The sequence below is a fragment of the Lolium rigidum genome, chromosome 4, assembly GCF_022539505.1.
Source record: "Lolium rigidum isolate FL_2022 chromosome 4, APGP_CSIRO_Lrig_0.1, whole genome shotgun sequence".
NCBI classification, from domain to species: domain Eukaryota; kingdom Viridiplantae; phylum Streptophyta; class Magnoliopsida; order Poales; family Poaceae; genus Lolium; species Lolium rigidum.
In genome coordinates, this window is record NC_061511.1 from 61,458,740 (window position 1) to 61,482,694 (window position 23,955).

The window sequence follows — 23,955 nt, forward strand, 5'->3', positions numbered from 1 at the left end:
AGCACATGAAGTATTTACTTGGAATGGCAGAAAAATACCATGTAGTAGGTAGGTATGGTGGACACAAATGGCATAGTTTTTGGCTCAAGGATTTGGATGCACGAGAAGTAATCCCTCTCAATACAAGGCTAGGCTAGCAAGTTTGTTTGAAGCAAACTCAAGTATAAAACGGTGCAGCAAGACTCACATATGAACATATTGTAAGCATTATAAGACTTTACATCGTCTTCCTTGTTGTTCAAACACCTTAACCAGAAAATATCTAGACTTAGAGAGACGAATCATGCAAACCAAATATTAACAAGCTCTATGTAGTTCTTCATTAATGGGTGCAAAGTACATGATGCAAGAGCTTAAACATGATCTATATGAGCACAACAATTGCCAAGTATCAAATTATTCAAGACATTATACCAATTACCACATGAAGCATTTTCTGTTTCCAACCATATAACAATGAACGAATCAGTTTCAACCTTCGCCATGAACATTAAGAGTAAAGCTAAGAACACATGTGTTCATAAGCAACAGCAGAGCGTGTCTATCTCCCACACAAGCATGAATTTATTCAAACAAAACAAAAACAAACAGACGCTCCAAGTAAAGCACATAAGATGTGACCGAATAAAAATATAGTTTCAATAGAAGAAACCTGATAAGTTGATGAAGAAGGGGATGCCTTGGGCATCCCCAAGCTTAGACGCTTGAGTCTTCTTGAAATATGCCGGGATGAACCACGGGGGCATCCCCAAGCTTAGGCTTTTCACTCTTCTTGATCATATATCATCCTCCTCTCTTGACCCTTGAAAACTTCCTCCACACCAAACTCGAAACAACTCATTAGAGGGTTAGTGCATAATCAAAAATTTCACATGTTCAGCGGTGACACAATCATTCTTAACACTTCTGGACATTACCCAAAGCTACTGGAAGTCAATGGAACAAAGAGATCCATCCAACACAGCAAAAGAGGCAATGCGAAATAAAAGGCAGAATCTGTCAAAACAGAACAGTCCGTAAAGACGAATTTTTTAGAGGCACTGGAATTTCTCAGATGAAAAAGCTTAAATTGAATGAAAGTTGCGTACATATCTGAGGATCACACACGTAAATTGGCAGATTTTTCTGAGTTACCTACAGAGAACCCTGCCCAAATTCGTGACAGCAAGAAATCTGTTTCTGCGCAGTAATCCAAATCTAGTATCAACCCTACTATCAAAGACTTTACTTGGCACAACACTGCAATAAAATAAAGATAAGGAGAGGTTGCTACAGTAGTAACAACTTCCAAGACTCAAATATAAAACAAAAGTACTGTAGCAAAATAAAAACATGGGTTATCTCCCAAGAAGTGCTTTCTTTATAGCCATTAAGATGGGCTCAGTAATTTCAATGATGCACTCCCAAGAAATAAGAGTTGAAGCAAAAGAGAGCATCAAGAAGCAAATTCAAAACAAATTTAATCCTAACCCACTTCCTATGAAAAGGAATCTTGTAAATAAACAAGTCATGTAGGCATAATGCAACAAGCATAGGAAAACTAGACAAGCGCAACTTCAAGATTTTCAGCATATAGAGAGGTGTTTTAGTAACATGAAAACTTCTACAACCATATTTTCCTCTCTCATAATGATTTTCGGTAGCATCATGAACAAACCCAACAATATAACTATCAAATGAAACATTCTTATCATGAGTCTCATGCATAAAATTATTACTACTCCCAACATAAGCATAATCAATTTTATTAGTTGTAGTGGGAGCAAATTCAACAAAGTAGCTATCATTATTATTCTCATCATCAAATATAGGAGGTATAGTATCATCATAATAAACTTTATCCTCCATAGTAGGCGGCACCGGAAGACCACTATCATTATAATCATCATATATGGGAGGCATATCATAATCAACATAAACTTTCTCCTCAATACCCGGAGGGCTAAAGAGATCATTTTCATCAAAACCGACCTCCCCAAGCTTAGAATTTTCTATATCATTATCAACAATGGTGTTCAAAGCGTTCATACTAATATTACTACTAGCATGCAAATAAGGTTCCATAGGTTTTTTAATTTTCGCATTAAACCATTCATGTCTTGACTCAAGAAATAGTTTAAAAAGCTCACAGATGTTTTCCATTATGCCTTACTAGTGTTTAACAAGAAACAAAAAGATGCAATTGCAGGATCTAAAGGAAATAGCTTCGAGCACACACACAACGGCAACAGAAAAGTACTTAGTTACCTGGGACCGGAGTATGAGTGCTTTTTACCTTTCCTCCCCGGCAACGGCGCCAGAAAAGTGCTTGTTGTCCACAACTGGCGCGTGGTTGACGTGGGAGGTTTGATGGCGGTTGACGGGCTTGATGGAGTGTCTTGATTCGTCACCGGCAACGGCGCCAGAAAAGTGCTTGATGTCTACGCACGCTTCTATTCCTGTAGACAGTGTTGGGCCTCCAAGAGCAGAGGTTTGTAGAACAACAGCAAGTTTCCCTTAAGTGGATCACCCAAGGTTTATCGAACTCAGAGAGGAAGAGGTCAAAGATATCCCTCTCAAGCAACCCCGCAATCACGATACAAGAAGTCTCTTGTGTCCCCAACACACCTAATACACTTGTCGGATGTATAGGTGCACTAGTTCGGCGAAGAGATAGTGAAATACAAGTAGTATGGATGTATATGAGTGGTAATAGCAATCTGAATAAAATATGGCAGCGAGTAAACATGCAACGAACGAGTAAATAAACGGAGATTCGATGTTTGGAAACAAAGCCTAGGGATCATACTTTCACTAGTGGACACTCTCAACATTGATCACATAATAAAACCACTCTACACTCTCTTGTTGGATGACAAACACCATTAATTGTGTAGGGCTACAAGAGCACCTCAATGCCGGAGTTAACAAGCTCCACAACATTCAATGTTCATATTTAAATAACCTTAGAGTGCATAATAGATCATTGCAATTATACCAAGTACTAACATAGCATGCACACTTGTCACCATCACACTATGAAAGGAGGAATAGATCGCATCAATACTATCATAGTAATAGTTAACTCCATAATCTACAAGAGATTACAATCATAACCTACGCCAAGAACTACATGATGCACACACTTGTCACCATTACATCATGAAGGAGGAATAGAGTACTTTAATAACATCACTAGAGTAACACATAGATGAATAGTGATACAAAGTTCATATGAATCTCAATCATGTAAGGCAGCTCATGAGATCATTGTATTGAAGTACATAGGAGAGAGATTAACCACATAGCAACCGGTACAGCCCTTAGCCTCGAGGGAGAACTACTCCCTCCTCATGGGAGACAACATCGGTGATGAAGATGGCGGTGGTGTCGATGGAGATGCCTTCCGGGGGCACTTCCCCGTCCCGGCGGCGTGCCGGAACAGAGACTCCTGTCCCCCAGATCTTGGCTTTGCGATGGCGGCGGCTCTGGAAGGTTTCTCGTACCGTGGCTTTTCCGTATCGAAAATTTAGGTCAGGGGGCTTCTTATAGGCGAAGAGGCGGAGTCGGAGGGGTTACGGAGCCACCACACAATAGGGGGGCGCGCCCCCCTTGGGCCGCGCCGGCCACCTGTGTGGTGGGCCTGTGGCTCTCCTCTGGCCCCTCTCGGGTGTTTTGGAAGCTTCGTGGAATTATAAGATGCTGGGCGTTGATTTCGTCCAATTCCGAGAATATTTCCTTACTAGGATTTCTGAAACCAAAAACAGCAGAAAACAAGAACTGGCACTTCGGCATCTCGTTAATAGGTTAGTTCCGGAAAACGCATCAAAAAGATATAAAGTGTGAACAAAACATGTAGGTATTGTCATAAAACTAGCATGGAACATAAGAAATAAGAAATTATAGATACGTTTGAGACGTATCAGTCAATTTTCCTGAAGAAACCAGGAGAGTAATATTTCTCTATTGTATCCTGCAAACCAATGATATCTATATCCTGAGCTCTTAGCAGATCTGACAGGAAAACACTCATACCCTTCTTGCCAACACCCCTGCAGTTTAGTGTTGCACCTATCATAGGTACGTTGAGTTTTGTTTTCTTCTTCTGGTTCCAGTCACAATACCACACTAAGGGTGATCAATGGAGACTTTCACTGAGGCAACACTAGATTTTGGTAGTGCTCCTCCAGAGGCAACACCTGATTTTGCTAGTGTCCTTCTCAGACTCCTTTTTTCTGCTGATTTTCTCTTCTTTTTTGTCCTCCTGGATACCACAGGTGTATAATCTTCCATATCATCTTCCATGTTGTCACTGAAACCCAGCAACAAAATCTGGTTGGTTTCATTGTCTGTAGCAGCTTCATCTCTTTCATGTACTTCCTTGATAGCATGTCTAGCAATCTCTAAATCTTTGAGATAATTTACTTTTTCCAAGGGGAAAGGAATCATGACTAATACCCATTTCAACAGCTCTAGCAATAATATCATCATCATCTAAGATTGCAAATGAATTGGATGTGTTAAGGGAAGTACCTGATAGATCTTTCTTCTCAGCAGCTGCCTTGGCCTTGTCATCAATCCTGGTATAGGTACTCCCTTGGCTAGTCATCCTTGAGCTCCCCCTAGCAGGCACATCAACCTGCATAGGTTGTTGCTCTCCTTCATCTTCTGGTGGGTTGTCAACTTGAGAAGCTGGCTCCTCTTGAGTACATTCAGCCTCTGGCTGAGATCCATCAACATGGATAACAACAGCAGTGCGCTCATGCCTGGGAGATGGAGCAGCAAGAGAAAGGATTCCTTGACCTAGATCAATAAAAGGCATATCAGAAGCTTCACTGGACTCACCACTCTCTGTGCTACTTCCATAATCGACCTGTTCATCATGCATTCCATCATTCTTTGCTACATTTTCAACTATTGGAGGTAGGATGTGGCCAAATTGCTTCTTCAGGTGAAAGGATTTGTCACTGTTGGAAGATGCAAGCTCACTGATAAATTTCCTGAAGGAGGGATCATTTTGCTGAGTAAGGAAATCTTCTTCATTGTTTGTCTGTGCAGATGCCAGTGTAGCTACAACATTGCTCTGTATTTCATTCAGAATAGCCTGTTTCTTGGCCTGCAAAGCACATGAAGGAATAGAGGAACTTCATCAGATACTTTGTTCTTCCCTTTCTCTGCCTCAGTGTATTGCCTGACATGGGGTGTATTGTTGAGTTGCCTTTGAGCACCAGTTGAGGAACTAGTACCAACAACTGGGGGAGCATATTGGGAGCCTGTTCCAGAATCATTTCCACCTGTCCTTTGCCTTTTTGGAGTTTCTTGGTCTCCACCATCTCCAGTAGTGGTTTCAGCATCACCAGTTCTATTACCAGATGGAGGAGTTGGCTCAAAGAGTACTCTAGTATATTAAAATTCATAGAAACCTTTTTTTATTTCCCCAATCCTGGTATTAGGTACCAGAGAGAGATCCTGACAGCCAATCTTCACCCTCGCATAAGCAAAATTTCTCAGGCAATTCTTGTCCAGAGCCAAAGGTTTTCGAACAAAGCTTGCAGCATAATAGACAGTAGACTTGCTTCTAAACTTCATGGGGATCCCTTTAATTCTGAACCAAGCTTCCTCCATAACCCCAATGGGTTCTATGTCACCATTCCATTTCTCTAGATTAATAATAGCTCTAGGAACAGTCCTCATAAACAGCTTTCCAAAGTGAGGGAGTTCATCAATGGCCTTGGCAGATGGGAATCTAGTTATGAATTCAGTAGGTGAGACCACTTTTGCAAAGAACCTCCAGTTGATTTTCATGGAGTCATCCCACATATCAAACCCATTTTCAATATCTCTACAAGACACCTCACCTTTTTCAACAGTAATATGAGCATAATTCATCTGATCTAAAGAAGGGGACTCAAGTTCTACAGCAGGAATAGAGTAGAAACCAGAGCCAAATTCTTCACTGCCATAATATGGAGAACCATATTCCCATGGCTCACGCTCCTGACAAACTTCAAGCAAGTGATTCAAACCACATATTCCACAAACAACATGATCAGAAACAGGACGTTGATGTCGTACAGTTGTTGTAATTGGAGCAGTCACCAGTGGTGGTGCAAAGGACCCCACTGGATCAGGAGCAGAGGATAGAGAAGCATATATAGCTGTCACACGAGCAATTTGTTGTTGTTGATTGTCTTGAACAAGTTGATTTGAGAGCACATTCACTGCAACTACTGCATCATTCTGGGGGATATTAGAGGTGTTACGACTTACATCGGGGGATCTGCTGCGAGTGGAGGGGTTGATGGAGGATCCAGGCTGCATCTCGGATCTGTGCGCCCACCGATCCCTTGCACGTGATTCCTCCTTGATGCGGCGCTTCTCAGCAAGCGCACGCTCACGGGCCAGCCGCTCTGTATTGCGTGTTGCATCACGACGACGTTCTTCCTCGACGTGGCGGCGCACCTCCACACGTCGTCTCTCTTCATCGCGAAGCCTTTCTTGGTCTGTGAGGCGTCGATCTTCCTCATGGCGACGGTCCTCTTCCCATCGCTAGTTCTCTTCACGACGTCTCTCTTCTTCCCATCGATGCTGCTCATCTCGTCGATCTGCTTCGGATCCAACGTGCGGTCGGTTTCCGAAGTACCCGCGCGGTGGAGATCGGCCACGGATCAGAGATCTGCGAGTCGGCGACCTCTGGGAGCCTCCAAATCTTCGATCCATAGGTGGAGGGGATGCAATAACAAGAGCAAACGATCTACGATCGCCCGATCTAATCCCTTGCCAAGTCTGCGGAGGATTTGTGGGGTGGAAATCGTGGTGGAGAATTTCGGGGTTAGGGTTTGGAACGAATACCACCTTCACTCTGTCGATCGATCTAGGGTTGAAACGGATTGGGGAAATGGGGAATTGCCGGAGACCCCCACGATCTGGTGGGTTAACCTCCTCTCGATGTACAGTGCTGGGCTGCAGCCCAGTACCCATTAGAGCCATGGACGAAATAGGGAAAGCAACGACGCAAGCCTGCAACCCAATGCGGATCACAGCACACACACGCATAGAGGGTGGCGCGGGCTGCAAATCTCGCACACGGATCGTACCCATTCGCGGCCCGACCCAGATCTTGAATTCATCCAAACAAATTCTCGCGCCAAAGTTGAAGTTGTTGATCGAATCTGACCTCCATGATCTGATCCTCTCTCCGTTTTCCTTCGCCAACCAAATTCGATCCAAATCTGACCCAATGAAACCTCTCTGTCGGATCAGGAAACCCTCGCGCGAGATCGAGGTGAAAGAAGCTATCCACGGAGCTGACGAGTTTGAGACCGAGGGTGGCGCGGGAGGCGGGGATGGGGGAGGTGGAGGCGCACCGGAGACGGCAACGGTGCGGTCGGCATCGCGGGAGCCCTGTGACGCGGGGCAGGCATATGAGGTACTCAACCAAATACTGTTACCTGGTGGTGGTAAAAACTAGAAATGGATTCCTTGCAGCCCAAAGTAATGGATGAATATAGAAGAATAGAAGGCTACATCACATAGAAGAAATTCGTGATACTAGGATAGATTGATGTATGATTAACCAGGCAAAGTGATTACCAACTCAAATGGAAGTTTGTTCAAATCGCGGGCTCATACAAAGAGCAGATATGATTATAGTACAAGCCCAATTCGAGTTTCCTCACCATAACTCACGCCCCTCCGTGGTCACTCTCCGAGAACCCAGTCCATACACCACAGACCCCAAATACCAAACCGCCTTCCACACTAACCACCCTCCAGCCTTCCTACACCGAGCGCACCCAAAACGCAAGTTGGAGATCAACCCGCTCTCCCTCTCCTCGTCCCCGTCCCGCCGTCTTCCACCGCGCGATGGCGCCGGCGCCGACCACCGCGCGCGCAAGCCCGGCGCCGGTCCACCCGAACCGCGTGCGGGTGCTCCTCCCGGGCCAGGGCGATCAACCCGCTGCCGGCCCGGTGCTGTACTGGATGCTGCGGGACCAGCGCCTCGCCGACAACTGGGCCCTCCTCCACGCGGCGACCCTCGCCGCCGCGTCCGCCGCGCCGCTCGCCGTCGCCTTCCCGCTCTTCCCCAAACCGTTCCTCCTCTCCGCGCGCCGCCGCCAGCTTGGCTTCCTCCTCCGCGGCCTCCGCCTGCTCGCCGCCGACGCCGCCGACCGCCGCCTCCCATTCTTCTTCCTCACAGGTAACGCGCGCTCTTCTTTCTTCCTCACCGGTACGCCGCGTTTGTTTCCGGTGGAGGCAAGGTAACCGGTTCCCCGTACGTACGAGAAATGCGCTGTAACTGCGTATTGCGTGTCGCTGTCAGGCGGGCCCGCGGAGATACCGGCGCTGGTGCGGCGGCTCGGGGCGTCCGCGCTCGTCGCCGACTTCTCGCCGCTTCGGCCGGTTCGCCAGGCGCTGGATGCTGTGGTCAACGACCTGCGCCACGATGGTCTCACCGTGTACCAGGTAACTTCAGTACAGCAATGCACACCGCAATCACAGGAAACTTGCTGTCCTTTTCACGGGAATTCGACCTGAGGGCTTTGTGGCATTGGCACCCAGGTGGACGCGCACAACGTCGTGCCAGTATGGGCGGCATCCCCGAAGCTCGAGTACTCGGCCAGGACATTCAGAGGCAAGATGAACAAGGTGTTGGACGAGTACCTGGTGGAGTTCCCTCAACTGCCACAGGTGGTGCCATGGGACAGGGACCAGCCAGAGGAAATTGATTGGGATGTGCTCATCGACACAGTTTGCAGGTCGTGAGAGTTTTTGCGGGTTTTTTTTTACTTAATATGTGATGTGCAGTGAAGAATTTGTTACAAGTGGTGAATGATTCCCCGCTGCTGCAGGGAGGCAGAGGATGTGCCAGAGATTGACTGGTGTGAGCCGGGTGAGGCTGCCGCAATGGAGGCACTTCTGGGTAGCCAGGATGGGTTCCTAGAGAAGAGGGTCAAGAGCTATGATACGGACCGTAATTATCCCACGAAGCCAAAGGCATTGTCCGGCCTCTCGCCATACCTGCATTTTGGGCAAATTTCAGCACAGCGATGTGCTTTGGAGGCAAAGAAGCGCCGTCATCTTAGTCCCAAGGTGCCATTCTTTACTTTGCCATTTGAGATCTTGTGCAAGTAACATATTATTAGATGGCAGAATGTATTTCTTATTTGTAGCTACGGAACTGCAAATCTGAATGTCAGTGCTTAAGATAGTTCTTGTCATCTAAAAGTGATATATGTCAATTGTTTGGAAACAGTCAGTTGATGCTTTCTTGGAGGAGCTGATAATAAGGAGGGAGCTAGCTGACAACTTCTGCTATTACCAGCCTCACTATGATACGCTAGCTGGTGCTTGGGACTGGGCTAGGAAGACACTGCAGGATCATGCTTCTGACAAAAGAGAGCATATTTACACGTGAGATACTTTATATTCGAATTTGCACCTTATATGTATATTTATCTGCTTGCCCGCAACAGTCTCATTCTGTTGGTACTTGCTAAAGAAATTACTCTTGCTTGCAGGAGGGAGCAGCTTGAGAGTGCAAAAACAGCTGATCAAGTATGTTTTAAAAAAGCACACTGTACTCTGCTGCAGATACTAACATCGTTCATACCTCACCTCCTAATCGAATTACATGTTTTTCTTATTGGAATCTTCATCAGCTCTGGAATGCTTCACAGTTGGAGATGGTCCACCATGGAAAGATGCACGGATTCATGCGGTATAATCAATTATGCCGAGTTGCCTGCTTTAGATATCATAGTGTTTACAAATTTATTGGATCTTCCATCATTTTGATTTCATTTGGGATGTTCTGAATTGCCTGAATTTATTATTGTTGTTGCTAAAAGGACAGATAACTGATTAATGCCCTATAATCCTTTACCCCATATAGTTCTTGCAAAATAGACCAAATAGCTAGCAAATCTGTATGATAGGACCATCAGTTCGTCTACTTCCAACACGCAGACATATTCTTGAATTAGCCAACCATTTTCTACGCTCATATTCTTAATATTCAGGTCATAACTATATTTTGTAACTGGGTATTAATGAAAAATGTAACATTTTGAATCGTGTTACGTTGCTTGCATATATGTCCCCGTTTCACTTTGGAGCCACATGATTTTTTTTTCCAAATCCTTACTTACTTTTGCAGTTATGTTCTTTGTAAAGTATATTTCTCTGCCCTGATACGGCAATTTTCTGCAGAATGTATTGGGCCAAAAAAATTCTAGAATGGACCAGTGGACCTGAAGAAGCACTTTCCATAGCAATATATTTGAATGACAAGGTAATTTTGTGTTGTTTGACAACACTTCAGAGTTGTATTAGTTTGCATTTTTCTTGCGTTATACTATTGGTGCTGTTAAATAACTTGAATTCATCAAACACATGAAACAAAGGCTTATCCTCACCACAGCTTATGGCGTCCCTACCTGGGTAGCTAGCTTAATTATGCACAAGCCTAAGCTGTTGCAAATCTACCAAAGTTTAGTGTTAAGATCCTAGAGTACAGATCTCATGAAAATACCTTCTAACCATTTGTTGCAAGAGCCTATATTTGATTAAAAAATTAGTAATATTTATGAGATAACAGAAGTTATGTTGATATGGCGGTGTAACTGGTGAAGTTGATGCTGCCTGATATTGCACGATGGCAATTACCACCATGCACAGTGGATAGATCAAGTGCCTGGACAGGAATCAGAAGATGCAAACTCCGGCTAAACAACAAGCAAAACCCAGCAGCCACGGGTAACACCTTGACAATCCAGCCCCTAAACAAAAACCAATTCAATTCTCAACTAGTGCACACGCAACATTCGTCCACCTTCAATCATGGCGATTTTCTGGTTTTCTATTCTCTGAAACTAATCTTGGGCTGTCAGGAAAAAGAAACTACCAACAGGTACACATGTGCGTAGTCCACGTTATTCCTTTGCAAAAACTCTTGAGTACTTCCTATTTAATTTATATTGGACACCAGTAGGATACTAACCCATGTGGATACAAATACAATTAGACTTAGTACTGTAGTACACTATTAATGGAGCAAACAGAGCAACTTCCAGCTTAAAATCTCCACGCATGCTTATCTGTTCAGCTCAGAAATTTAATGTACTAGTTGCTGTCGGATACCTGATTCAAACTGTGATCAAGTAAAGGTGGGTTTTACCTTCTCTTTTCGCACAATCTGAAAATTATTTGCCCCAGTCAACGTCTTAGAAATAATACTTGTGTTGCACACCAAATCTCCTTCCATTTTTGGTCTAAACTGAGAAACAGCAGGTATGGAATATATAGATGCCTGGCAAGTACCACATTATTAGACACAATTTGGACATCTATTTGCCAGTTGCGGCTAAAAGAAAAATCATTCGACGATTTTATAATTGGGTGGTTGGAACCAGTAGGAACTAATGAGAATAAACACCATTTACAAAGAAGGTTCACTCCACGATGTTCATGGTTGCAGTTTTATTTTATCCTCCCTGGCATAAGCAACAGAAATACTCGTAAATCATAAATATGTGCAGGACAAAATAAGTATTCGGTGGTGTTGACGAGCTAAATGCCATCAAAACAGAATATACATAGTACAATTCGAAGCTGAACAAATTCGTGCAAGGAATCTTCTGAAAATAGCACACACCATTTCAAAGCATCTGCCTTTTGGATAACATGGTGGCTCAAGCCTGAGAACATAGTTGGTGATCTTGTGCACCGCCTACTGTTTCATTGTTTAAGAATTTAAACAAGAGTAACTTTTGCTTGGTTGGTTCTTGTATGAGAAGTTGGATAAGGTGTCTACTGCAATTGAGGAAAAAGATCCTATGGGCATAGCTCAAGACTATCTAAGTTTCTATACCCACCATTCCTAGTTCATATTGTAGCTGTTCACTTTCAAGTACTTCAGTTGATCAGTTTATAGAAAGATCAAAATCTTTGTGTCTCATTACAAGCCTAGGACTTAACGAACAAGCACAACCACGGAGTACACCAACAAACAACTGCTACATGGTCTTTACAACAGACAATCACCAAACCAACAACGGCCGTAATCTGTTGCATGTTGCAGTATGTTTTCAAACTAAATCTTTTTTTAACAGTAAACTAAATCTGTTGAGTCAATCTGTTGCAGTATCACATAGATGGCAGGGACCCCAGTGGCTACGTTGGTTGTATGTGGTCTATATGTGGCCTCCATGATCAGGTTTGAGATCCCCTTATTTTGATCGAAACCCTTATGAATGCTCTTCAGAAGCGCAGTTTATTGATCATAATCTGGAGGTCTGAGAGTAGTTTAACAACCATACTATTTCCTCAGGGTTGGAAGGAGCGTCCTATATTTGGAAAGATACGTTACATGAATTACGCTGGCTGCAAGAGAAAATTCGATGTCGATGCTTACATTTCTTATGTCAAAAGATTGGTTACTCAATCCAAGAAAAGGAAGCTGGATGAATCTCTGAATTCAGTAGTCAAGTATGCAAAGTCTTAGGACTAGTTCAGCTACTAACAGTAGTTTGGTATATATTTCAAATCTGGTCTAGAGTAGGAATGACCGTTATGCCCTTTTGTTCTGGGCATTTTCTTAAATTAAATAATTGTGTTAGCTAGAAAAGTATACGGAGTACAGGTTTTAAGCTTCACACCATTTTACAGCCATTGACATTCTTGAGATATCTATTGGTAAAATTGGCATTTTTTAAGACTGGCTGAATTCAGTCGAAGTGAACACACTGATTTGACTGGTACATGAATCTAACACTGGCAATCTGGTATATTACCAAATGAGCAAACGAGTTTCACCTTTAGCTGTTGGCAATTTTAAGTTGCTGAAACCACATTGATGTCGTTCATGTTAACTGTGAGGTTGCTGAAAAATGTGCTCTGGTCAGCTGAAACTACATGTGTTATCTTCCTGTTAAGTTGCTGAAACCAAATGCACAAGTACACGAATAATACTGCAAATACCATAGTTAAAAAAAAGAGAGAGTAAGTGTCACATTCTATACCCAGCAAACCAAACAGTGAATTTCCAATGCGTTGGTCACAACCAGCTTGGGCCTCCATATGGTGCAGACCACCGTCGAGGAGGATGGCCGTGGCGGGACGGGGGCGCCGGTGATGGGTTGGTGCTCAATTGGTCATCATCTTCCCACGTGACAGTGCGGCGAGTATGGTGTCGGCCGTGAGCCGCTCAGGCCCCGCCGACCGTACGACGAGCGTCTGGGTGACGGTGTCTTCCGCCACCACCATGTCCGCCGCCACGACGCTGAGCTGGGAGTCCCTTATAGCGTTGTACGCCCCGGAGATGGGGTGCGCGTCCAAGGGGGTGGTCACGCGCAGCACCACCTTGTCCTGCATTGCCTTCACCTCTACGGACTGCCGCGCCGGCGCCGGCCCCGCCCCGCCGCCCCTGAGACGGGCCTCCAGCTCCTGGATGTAGGCGACGGCGTTGCTGAGCAGCGAGAAGTTGTCCATCCTGGAGACCTTGGGCACCACCGCGCGCAGCGCGTAGAGCCGCTTGTTGAGCTCATCACGCCGCCGCCGCTGCTGCTCCGCGTCTTGTTGGTTCAGCGGCGCCTCCGGTGTCTTGCGCTCCCGCTTCAGCCGTCTCCGCTCGTCAACGCCCGGTTTGGTGAAGTTCATGCCCTTCGGAGCCTCCTCCACCATGGCTTGCCCGCCGAGCCGCAGCGCGCATGTGTCCTCGCATCCCGTGGTTCTCACCGACGGCATTGAGGCGCTGCGGGAGAGGTCCTTTCCGAAGATCCTCAAGTGATCGTCTGACGATGCGGCCTTGACGCGGAAGGCAGATTGGATGGCGCGCACGACGTCGGGGTTCTCGCGGATGTCCACGACGGAACCGAGCTCGAACACGCCGCCCTTGCACGGGACGAAGACGACGGTGCGGAGGCCGGCGGACTGGGCGAGGGAAGCACGGACGTACCACCCGGGTGCGGGCGCGGAGCCGGGTAGGCGCCGGGGATCCACGGAGACCCAGGCGTAGCGGCCGGAGGCCATCGCACGGCCCGGCCCGCCGCCGTCCTCGGGGAAGGAGAAGTACATGGACGCGAGGAAGTACATCTCGGCGCCAGTGACACGGTCCAGCCGGAGCGCGTCGTCGTCCTCCTCCCCTCCGCCGTACAGCACGTGCAGCCGCAGCAGGACGCGCTTGCGCGCCAGGTTCTTGTACACCGCGCCGGCTTCCTCGGGCGCGCCCGCGGCGGCAGGGTCGGCGTCCGGCGGGGCGGCATCGCGGCAGTGCCCGTCACCCCAGACGAGGACGGGACGGGTTCCGGCGCCGGCGTGGGACTCCTGCCAGTAGATACCGTACGTCCAGGTTCCTCCCCGCTCGACGAAGTCTTGAAGGCGCGCGCAGCGCGCCTGGAGCTCGGCCGGCGACGACACCGTCTCGTGGAGGTGCTGCGTCGTGGTAGCCAGGTGGTGCGCGGCGTCCTGCCCTAGGACGGCCGCGAACAAGGCCGCGTCCGCGTCCGACCACGACATGCCCGCGCGATCGGACAACAATCGCGTGCTGTAGTAGAATGGTAGCTAGCTCTCGGTACGTTGAGTGGTTTCATCAGATGCTTGTAGTTTTATAGAGAGCTGAGAGCGCCAGCCGCCGGAGCTAAACAGAGAAATATCAGGGGAGGCAGTTCGGGAAGAAGATGATTTTTTGCGAGTGACTCCCGGCAGCTAGCGGTGTGCACAGGGCAGTGGCAACTACTGCTAAAGTGTGCTCTGAAACTAGCAAGAAAACAAAAAGGTACCGAAAATGGCATGGCAAACGCACAGCGCCTATGCGGTTACGGGTCTGATAGCTCTTTAGTTCCTAATCCTGGTTCCAGTTACTTGAGGAATTGAAGACGGTTAAGAATTAGCCAAAATAGCTAAACAGCGTTACGGCTACTTTGGAAAGCTTGGCAACCGCTTCATGGTGTGAAGTTTAGGGTTTGGAGAGGGAACTGCCCAGCCCTTGTGCCTGAATATCTTCGTATCTTGATGCACGTGCTACAAATACAAGTCTAGTCCAATACGCGCAAGCTACAAGGCATCTCTAATACAAGGTCCAACATCATCTCTCAATCTTAACCGTGTGTTTAGGAGGCTAGCTAGGATTGCACCGGTGGCTATAGTGTGCCAAAGTGTGCCAAACCTAGCTTTCCATGTGTATATGTCCTAAACAAAACTAAACCTATCAAAAAGTATGTTGGTGGAACCTCGCGCGGTGAAATCTAGGGGGTAGACCCCGAGGCACGCAGGAGCCGCCGTTATCGGGGGGGGGGAACGACCGCGGGGCACCGGAATGCCACCAAAAGTTGCAAGTGGACCTAGGATATGTGTGAAAGTGTGTTGGAAGGTTTGATTCACCAAATGGTGCAAGGCATAGCTCCCATGTGTGAGATTTCTCTCTTTCGGGCGATAACACTTGGAAGATTCCTCGACTTGTAGGTCGAAGTGTCCCGACTAGCGGGTATACCGGTGGCTATAGTGTGCCAAAGTGTGTCAAACCTAGCTTTCCATGTGTATATGGCCTAAACAAAACTAAACCTATCAAAAAGTATGTTGGTGGAACCTCGCGCGGTGAAATCTAGGGGGTAGCCCCCGCGAGGCACGCAGACCGCCGTTTTCGGGGGGAACTACCGCCGGAGCACCGGAATGCCACCAACACTTGCATGTGGACCTAGGATATGTGTGAAAGTGTGTTGGAAGGTGTGATTCACCAAATGGTGCAAGGCATAGCTCCCATGTGTGAGATTTCTCTCTTTCGGGCGATAACACTTGGATGATTCCTCGACTTGTAGGCTGAAGTGTCCCGCTGCGGGTATACCGGTGGCTATAGTGTGCCAAAGTGTGTCAAACCTAGCTTTCCATGTGTATATGGACTAAACAAAACTAAACCTATCAAAAAGTATGTTGGTGGAACCTCGCGCGGTGAAATCTAGGGGGGTAGACCCCCCGAGGCACGTAGACCGCCGTTATCGGGGGGGAACGACCGCCGGGGCACCGGAATGCAACCAAAACTAGCAAGTGGACCTAGGATATGTTTGAAAGTGTGTTGGAAGGTTTGATTCACCAAATGGTGCAAGGCATAGCTCCCATGTGTGAGATTTCTCTCTTTCGGGCGATAACACTTGGAAGATTCCTCGACTTGTAGGCTGAAGTGTCCCGCTAGCGGGTATACCGGTGGCTATAGTGTGCCAAAGTGTGCCAAACCTAGCTTTCCATGTGTATATGTCCTAAACAAAACTATACCTATCAAAAAGTATGTTTGTGAAACCTCGCGCGGTGAAATCTAGGGGGGTAGACCCCCCGAGGCACGTAGACCGCCGTTATCGGGGGGGAACGACCGCCGGAGCACCGGAATGCCACCAAAACTTTCATGTGGACCTAGAATATGTTTGGAAGTGTCGTGTAAGGTGTAAAGCTGCAAGAAATTGCACCAAATATGTGGGGGCGATAACACTTAGCAGTACACCGAACCCCGTTAATTTGCTTCGAAACCACGATATGTTGGGGGGAGGGGTCGATGAAGATGTAGATTACTTGTTTTATCGGTATACGGATTGTATTAAGTAACACTAACAAATAGTCTACAAAAAGTAAAAACTAATTTTACAACAAATATAAGTATTAATATAAATATGAATACTACAAAAGAAGGGAAAGAAATGAAAGCTGTACTACGTGCCGTGCAAAAACGCACGGCAAAGGGTTAGCTCGCACGGCAAAGCCGTCGTTGCCGTGCATGCATCTTTGCCGTGCGCCTTCGTGGCCTCTTTGCCGTGGGGGTTACTTTGCCGTGCGCCATACGGCTGCTTTGCCGTGCGGGGATGCTTTGCCGAGCGCCGTGCTGGCTCTTTGCCGTGCGCTGTTTGTTTGCCGTGCGTCGCCCGGAGCCACACGGCAAAGAATTCATTGCCGTGCGCGAGGCGCACGGCAAAGAACTTCCGCACGGCAAAGGGCGCTGGAAGCACACGGCAAAGACCCGTGCACGGCACTGAGCTTTTTTCCTGTAGTGATCGACAAACCTTAAACAAATGCAGCAGACAATAACTTTGTGAAGATTCCAGCAAGTTGATCATTAGAAGAGATGAACTTGATTTAGTGTAATTTTTGTGCAACATGATCCCTCACAAATAACTTTAATGTGTTTTATCAGTGTAAGAAAAACATAATTAGACGAAAAATATGCAGCTCGTCAATGTTATCTCACTAAAGGGATGGATACCTATCTTCGAAAACCCAATTTCTATTAGATGCTGGGGCACTGTCCGGTCTTACGGAGTGCTCTCTCCTTTGCACCGTCGGATGCAAATCGAGCGATCCTATCAGCATCTAAGTAACTGCGTCCACATCAAGACATACCCACGGTACCCAGCACCTTCGTTGATTTTTCTCATCAGCCACAGAGGACATTAACTGCTCTCTCTCTCTCTCTCACATCTAGATCGGGGCAAAACAGAGGAGGTCGCCGGAGAGTTGAGGTCACCGGCAACTACCGCAACCACGCCTTGCCACCAGCACCGCCGCCTCCCCCGGCTCGCCTCGTCGCCTCCCCCGGCTCGCCTTGCCTCTCATTCCCCCTCCGGCTGGGAGGACGCCCACCTCGACCACTAGCTGCGGTGCCCATTCTCCATGGCGCGCCGCGGGAGGACGCCCAACTCCGCTTCCGCGGAAGCCCCGAGCGCCTCCTCTTACGCGCCGGCGGAGCTGTCGGGCGACGGTGGCAGCTTGGGCTTCCCGCAGCGCGAGGGCGTCGACGTTGTGCGCTGCCATCGGATGCAGCAAAGCCGGATCGAACTTGGTCTCGGCCAGTTCTAGCCACGTTCTGCTGGCCGTTGAAGCCGGGCGCCGCCCCTGACCCGGAGGCCATGTAATTGAACGGGTCGCCCCAGATGGCGCCTCTAGCGCCAGTGTCGGCGAGCGGGTGGTTGCGTCGGTCATAGATCCCCATGGGCGCCGTCGCTGAGGGCACGGGCATGTACCTGCTGCCGGGGCTGCCGACCCTCTGCTCAGTCATCGCCAAATTAAACAGCAGGTAGAGATTAACATGGTTCCGTTCCCAGATGTAGCAATAGTATTCCTCCAGTTCTGGTAGATTTTTTGGAGCGGTTGATGCATTTTTCTTCTTTTTTATACATCACGGATCTTGATTAGTAGGTTTCACGAGGATTTTGGGTGCATCAAATAGTAGGTTCCTCTAGATATTGGATGTATTTTTTTTCTTTTTTATACATCGCGGATCTTGATTAGTAGGTTCCTCGAGGATTTTGGATGTATCAAATAGTAGGTTCCTCTAAATATTGGATGTATTTTTTCCCCTTTTCTACATCTAAGATCTTGCCAGGTCCGTGTTTGCCAGATCCGTGTATAGGATTTTCCTATTGAGTAGAAATAATTGGGGATGTACTTATTAGTTATTTGTTACATATAATTGATCATACAGTACATGTTTAGGATGAAATTTCTATGAACAAATACATGATATATCCCTGTAGCCAAATATTACGTCTGATTAACCATGTACTACTTGCTCTGAATGTAATTCCTCTACATGTAAGACATCCTATACACACAGTACTTTGTTTGTAGGATGTATTTTCTCCCATATACTTAAATTACCATTTTGTTGGTGCAGAAGTTGACTGATTCCCCTCCCCCTTTCCATGATGTATTTTTTGCACCTAATATTTTAGAATTACTAGCTATGGGATGTTGTTTTGCCCTCCTATACCCAAATTGCAATGTCTCCGAATATTTGATTTATTTTCCCAGAGTTCCAGGTCATGCTTTTAGGGATAATTTAGACAGAATTGGATGTATATTTTTAACTCACATATACATTCGTGGATGTACTTTTTACTTATATGCATCTTGTTTTTTTTTAATGCAGTTCATGCAAGGAAATGTGGTCATCATATAAGACAGGGATCTGCACTTTGATTTTGATTAGCCCCAAGATTTGTTACATGCAGGCACTTCTAGACATGTGCAATAGTTTGTTATATCAGGTTATTTTTGGAAGTTCTGGTGATATAACTATGACAGACCTTGGGTCTATTTAATCCTGAGCTTAATTAGGTGTCGAAGATATACACAGCATGAGTAAAGTTTAGCTTCGTCGGGTTTTGCACAACACATTGGATGGATCTTTGTATAGCCTGCCTCTTCTTTTCTATTTGCTTAATTTTATGTAATTAAGAATCGTTCTCATTTGTATTGGCTTGTAGTAGTACAACTTTAAACTTTGGATAACCTCTGTGACAGGCTGGAACTTTGGACCACATAGTCTGTATTTTTGGCCGATTTTTCTGCCCCGGGTCTCTCGCTTCAGCGAGAAATGGTCCTGTACCTTTTCGGTACCTGTCGCTATCAAACCTGGTCTACCTTTCTATTTTGGTGAGATGTCGCTATCAAAGTTGGCCCTGCTTTCTATTTTGGGTAAGTTTTCCGTTCAGACAGGGAGGGCACCGTGGTAGACTATCCGGTGCCTGGGCACCGTGTAGCATGGTCCCTTCGAAAATACCAAACCCTCGCAGATGGGCTCGATAGAGGCAGAGCTTCATGGAGGCCATACAAGGCGTAGACCCAGTCTTCCGAAATTGCAAAAAAAAAAAAATCACTTTTGCTACGGTGCGCACCCTTGGTCAAACTCGTAGCTCGTCAAAACAGATGTACGGTCGGGATGATGCGGTACCAGTTCGGGATTGGGGGCAGGATCATCAGCCGGGAAAATATTGCAGCTAATGACTCCTTTAATATCGTATGCATCAAAACCCACGCTAATAATTGTTGCACTACGTTTTCTATTTCCATGCTGCTAGCTACTGCTATGTATGTAGTTCTTGCCCGAGACCGGCTTTTGTGAACCTGGGTGTATGTGAACCCACTTTTTCAAAAGTGGGTTTGTGATATCAAAACATGTTTCAAAAATCGAAACACAAAATGATTGCAAAGATGATCTCAAACATGTGCCCTGGACATGAGTTTCGTTCTGGAAAAACATTTTATTTTGCCTCGGCAAAAAAGTAAAATTTTACACGGCTATATAGCAGTATATATGTGACGTATTTTGTCTTTTTTAGATTCTGAAATAAAAAAATGGTTTCTCCGCGAAAACTTTCTACGCACACATGGAACATGCATACGTACCCTGATATTTTTATTTCAGAATTTTTTCACATTTCGAAAATGCATTTCGAACCTGGGTTCACGTGCACCCAGGTTCAACTGGGGCTTTTCCGTTCTTGCCCTCCCTATACTTGCGCCAACATTACTTAGGCAGGTGTTTGCAGGTGCTTGCTTCACGTCAACAACATGCCATGCCTTTTGAACTCGGTTCACTAATTTTGTTGTTTACTATACATGGTCTGCTAATCAAGGTTTTCTATAACTAGTAAAACCGATGGGGAGGAGTACTCCGAGTCCATGTGTTAGTTGCCCTGGAACCGCTTGAGTTTTCGAGATATAGTCGGAGACGGGCAGCTTCGCCGTTTTCTCTGCCTATATATACACGCAAGGGTCGTATTGTTGATCCAGAAAAAGACGAGAAGCGGCAACGTACAAGAGATCGATGGGATCAGCAGCCGGCGGTATGGAATTGGACATCTTCCAGGCGGCACGCGCCGGCGACTGCGCCCTGCTCGGCCGCCTGCTCCGAGACGGCGCCGACCTGAACGCGTGCGACCGCTGGGACTCCATCCCGCTCTACTACGCCTGCCTCGCGGGCCATGACGGTGCCGTGTGGATGCTGCTCGAGGCCGGCGCCGTCTACGACGACAGCACCTTCGAAGGCGAGCGGTGCTACCGCGCGGCGCTCAACCTGGGCATACGCAGAATCCTCTGTCACTACGAGTCGCGGCCGCGGCCGCGGCCGCTGCGCCCGCTCCCGCTCGCGCCGTTTCACGCTGCCCTCCGGTCGGCGTTCCTCGCCTGCCCCGCCAACCGCGTCGGCGGTGACTCCACGCCGACGTTGGCGACGGATGCTGCCGGCGAGCTGTGGCCGTCCCCTCCAGACATCACGCTGTATGTGCAAGGAAGACCCATCGAGGCCCACCGCGTCATCCTCGCCGCCCGGTCCCCATACTTCCGTAGGAAACTCGCGACGGAGTGGAGAAACCGCAAGGAGGTGACGTTCTCCAGCAGACATAGCCTGTCCTTCAAACTGATGCACATGCTCGTCGACTTCTTCTACTCCGACAGATGCGAGGTAGCCGCGGAAGACCTCGAAGATTTCGCGCGGATATGCAAAGCTTGCATGTGTACGGGGATGGTTAAAAGATTAACCGCTCACAAGAAGCGCCGAGATACTCGAACGAGGGAGTTGGGTCGGGACTATTCACAGAGACCTTTCGTCCTTCAAGGACGTTCAATGGATCATCGTGCAGAAGACGGCCTCCCGTCGGCTCTCCGCCGGATCCTGCACGATTCCCTAGCAAACTCCAGAGAGGAAGATCTCCGCAACAGCGAGCTAGCCGAGACCTGCAGAAGCTCCGCGTACGACGACCTTGCGGACGTATGCGTAAAAGTGGGCGACAGGGTATTCCGTTGCCACCAGCTGATTCTTACCTTGAGGTCGGAGTACTTCAAAACCAGGCTGTCTCGACGAACCGATTTCCTCCATTCCAACAGAGGAGGAGAGCTTCCGCTCCTGGAGGAGCATGACGTGAGTGCGGAAGCGTTCGAGAAGATGCTTGAGTATGTCTACACGGACGGGCTAGAGGATCTGGATGATGATGATCCTCTTTCCATGGCGGAAGAGCTTTTGGACATCGCGTCCAGGTACCTCCTGTTTCCGTTTAAGCGGGTCGTGGCTGACCTGCTGCTGCCACATCTAGATCTGGACCGCGTCTCACCGGCGGAGATCTGCCGCTGGCTGATGGTATCGGACATGTACGACGTTGCCAAGGTGCGGGAGCACTGCCAGGACATCATCGACCGCAACTTTGAGGCGTTTGCCGAGTCTCAAGGGAGTTCCGGGCCTTGCTTCTGACGCTTTCCTCACGGGATGCGTGGAGACGAGGCGTCGCGACCGAGCGCGCCAGCTGATGGTCAATGCGACCTTTTTAATGATTCGCGAATCGCGAGAGAGATGGTTGAGAGCAGCACTAACAGTAACAGGAGAGATCGATGTTTGACTGCAATGGAAGTGGGAGATCGATGTGCAGGGCGTGCAGCTTTTTTTTGGAAAGAGCCAAAAGATTTGCCATTTTTATTTATAAAAGAAGAAGTTTTAGAGTGTTACAAACTTAACGTGTAATCAGAGTACTTAACGCTTTCAACTGGCCAAGGCCCATAAAGATCCCTCTTTTTTTAGGGAGTCTTTAACGCTCAGTCGACTGAGACATAAGCTATGTCTCCGAAATCGTTAAAAAAAGGCCGACCTTCGCGAAGGGAAGTCAACTCGTTCCGCACGCGACAAGTGGCGCGCTGTGGTGCCAGAAAATCCTTGAGAAGTGGTCTCCCTGCTCGCCACGTGTCGCAAGGGGAAGCAAGGTGGGGATGGGGGAGGAGAGAGAAGACTGGGTTGTGTCAGTTTTTCCCTTTTTCTTCTAGATTCGTTTTTTCAAAATGAAATATCTTGAGAACCGTAAGTCCAAATTGCGAACCGTTTTCACTTTTGAGATCCTTGCGTCGAGATCTTCAAAACTAGATCCCATGTTGATAGGTTTGGAGATACTTTTTTTTGTACTTCCAATAATATTATATATTATGATTGTACCTATGGTGTGTACCTAACTGTACTCGTGTTTCAACTGATAAGTACTTCTGTTTTTAGTGTATTTGGTGCAATTTTTCCCTTTACTCGCTAACTGTACTCGCCCGTGTGCGGGACTGTACCTGTACTTACGCGCGACTATACCTGCTCGTTTGCGCCACTGACCTCTGTACATGTACTTGCTTGTGTTCACGACTGTACCTGCTCGTATGTGTGTTTGTACCTGCTCGTCTGCGTGACTGTACTTGTACTCGCTCGTGTGTTCAAATGTACTCGTGTGTTGTGCGTGACTGTACCTGCTCGTGTGCACGATTGTACCTGCTCGTGTGCGTGACTGTACTTGTACTCGCCTGTGTGTTCAACTGTACTCGTGTGTTGTGCGTGACTGTACCTGCTCGTGTACACGACTGTACTCCTGTGCTGTATGTAAATGTACTTGTGTATTATACGTGTGTTCCGACCCGAAGTACTTCAGCATGATTTCCGCGTTGCTACATGTTGTACTCGCGTGTAGCTGGAGTAGTACTCGACTACTCGTTCGCGGTTCGCGGAACCAGTACGCGCGCGTGTTGCGCGGAGCGGTGCGCTCGTCTACACGTGTCGCTAGTGCGGTGCGAGGCTGGCCTTCGCAAAGGTAGGCCTCTACCTATGTCTCAGTCAATTGACGTCATTCCTGTTTTTTTTGAATCTGTTTGACCTGGGTTGTCCAGTTGTCCTTGTTGGGCCAGTTTTGTTCCAGGTTGTTGGCCAGTTTTGTTCTTGGGCTTCTTCAGGTTTCTGAAACCTTTTTTGTTGTGCCCAAAAAAGCCCAACTAAACTACAGGAAGCCCAACTTGAAGCACACGAAATCAACCACTTCTAGATCCCTGTCGAGTACGAGAAAACAGACACGATAACCACTCCTAGATTCGTTTCCTTTCTTCCACCTCCAGCTAAACTACAGGAAGGAGAATGAATGAACGAGATCCGACGGAGGGGAGCTAGTTCATGAAGAAACTAGAACAATGGATAAAGGAGACGAGGCTTACCATGGTAAATTCTCCAAACCCTTTCCCCAAAAATCTTGGGCTTCTTCGATCTGACTTTCTGCCAAACCCTTTCCTTCATCAGTCGATGATCCTTGCTAAAACCTGATGCATCAACAACAAAGAGGTCGAAAAAGATAGTATTGCAACAGATTCGAACTAATAGCTGATTTCATTTGCAACAGATTCGAATTTGGAGGCTGATTTCATAATAGGGAC

At 47.3% G+C, this 23,955-nt stretch overlaps 2 protein-coding genes, 1 long non-coding RNA gene and 1 pseudogene across 3 annotated transcripts; 3 read left to right on the forward strand and 1 right to left on the reverse strand.

Moving 5' to 3' along the window:
* The first annotated feature begins 7,845 nt into the window (after positions 1-7,845).
* On the forward strand, positions 7,846-12,493 carry LOC124647151 (deoxyribodipyrimidine photo-lyase-like). Its single transcript, XM_047187129.1, has 10 exons — positions 7,846-8,179; positions 8,303-8,445; positions 8,542-8,738; positions 8,832-9,072; positions 9,236-9,393; positions 9,501-9,537; positions 9,642-9,700; positions 10,192-10,273; positions 12,125-12,196; positions 12,311-12,493. Exons 1-10 carry the CDS (start codon positions 7,846-7,848, stop codon positions 12,482-12,484), a joined length of 1,497 nt encoding a protein of 498 aa, XP_047043085.1. The 3' UTR covers positions 12,485-12,493.
* A 632-nt stretch (positions 12,494-13,125) lies between these two features.
* Positions 13,126-14,496, reverse strand: LOC124647152 (transcription factor ABA-INDUCIBLE bHLH-TYPE-like). Its single transcript, XM_047187130.1, has one exon. It carries the CDS (start codon positions 14,494-14,496, stop codon positions 13,126-13,128), a length of 1,371 nt encoding a protein of 456 aa, XP_047043086.1.
* A 3,220-nt stretch (positions 14,497-17,716) lies between these two features.
* On the forward strand, positions 17,717-19,248 carry LOC124649635. The gene is made up of 2 exons (XR_006986718.1): positions 17,717-18,031; positions 18,887-19,248. It is a non-coding gene; the product is annotated as an uncharacterized LOC124649635 (long non-coding RNA).
* A 1,318-nt stretch (positions 19,249-20,566) lies between these two features.
* On the forward strand, positions 20,567-22,041 carry LOC124647153 (annotated as a pseudogene).
* Positions 22,042-23,955: the final 1,914 nt, after the last annotated feature.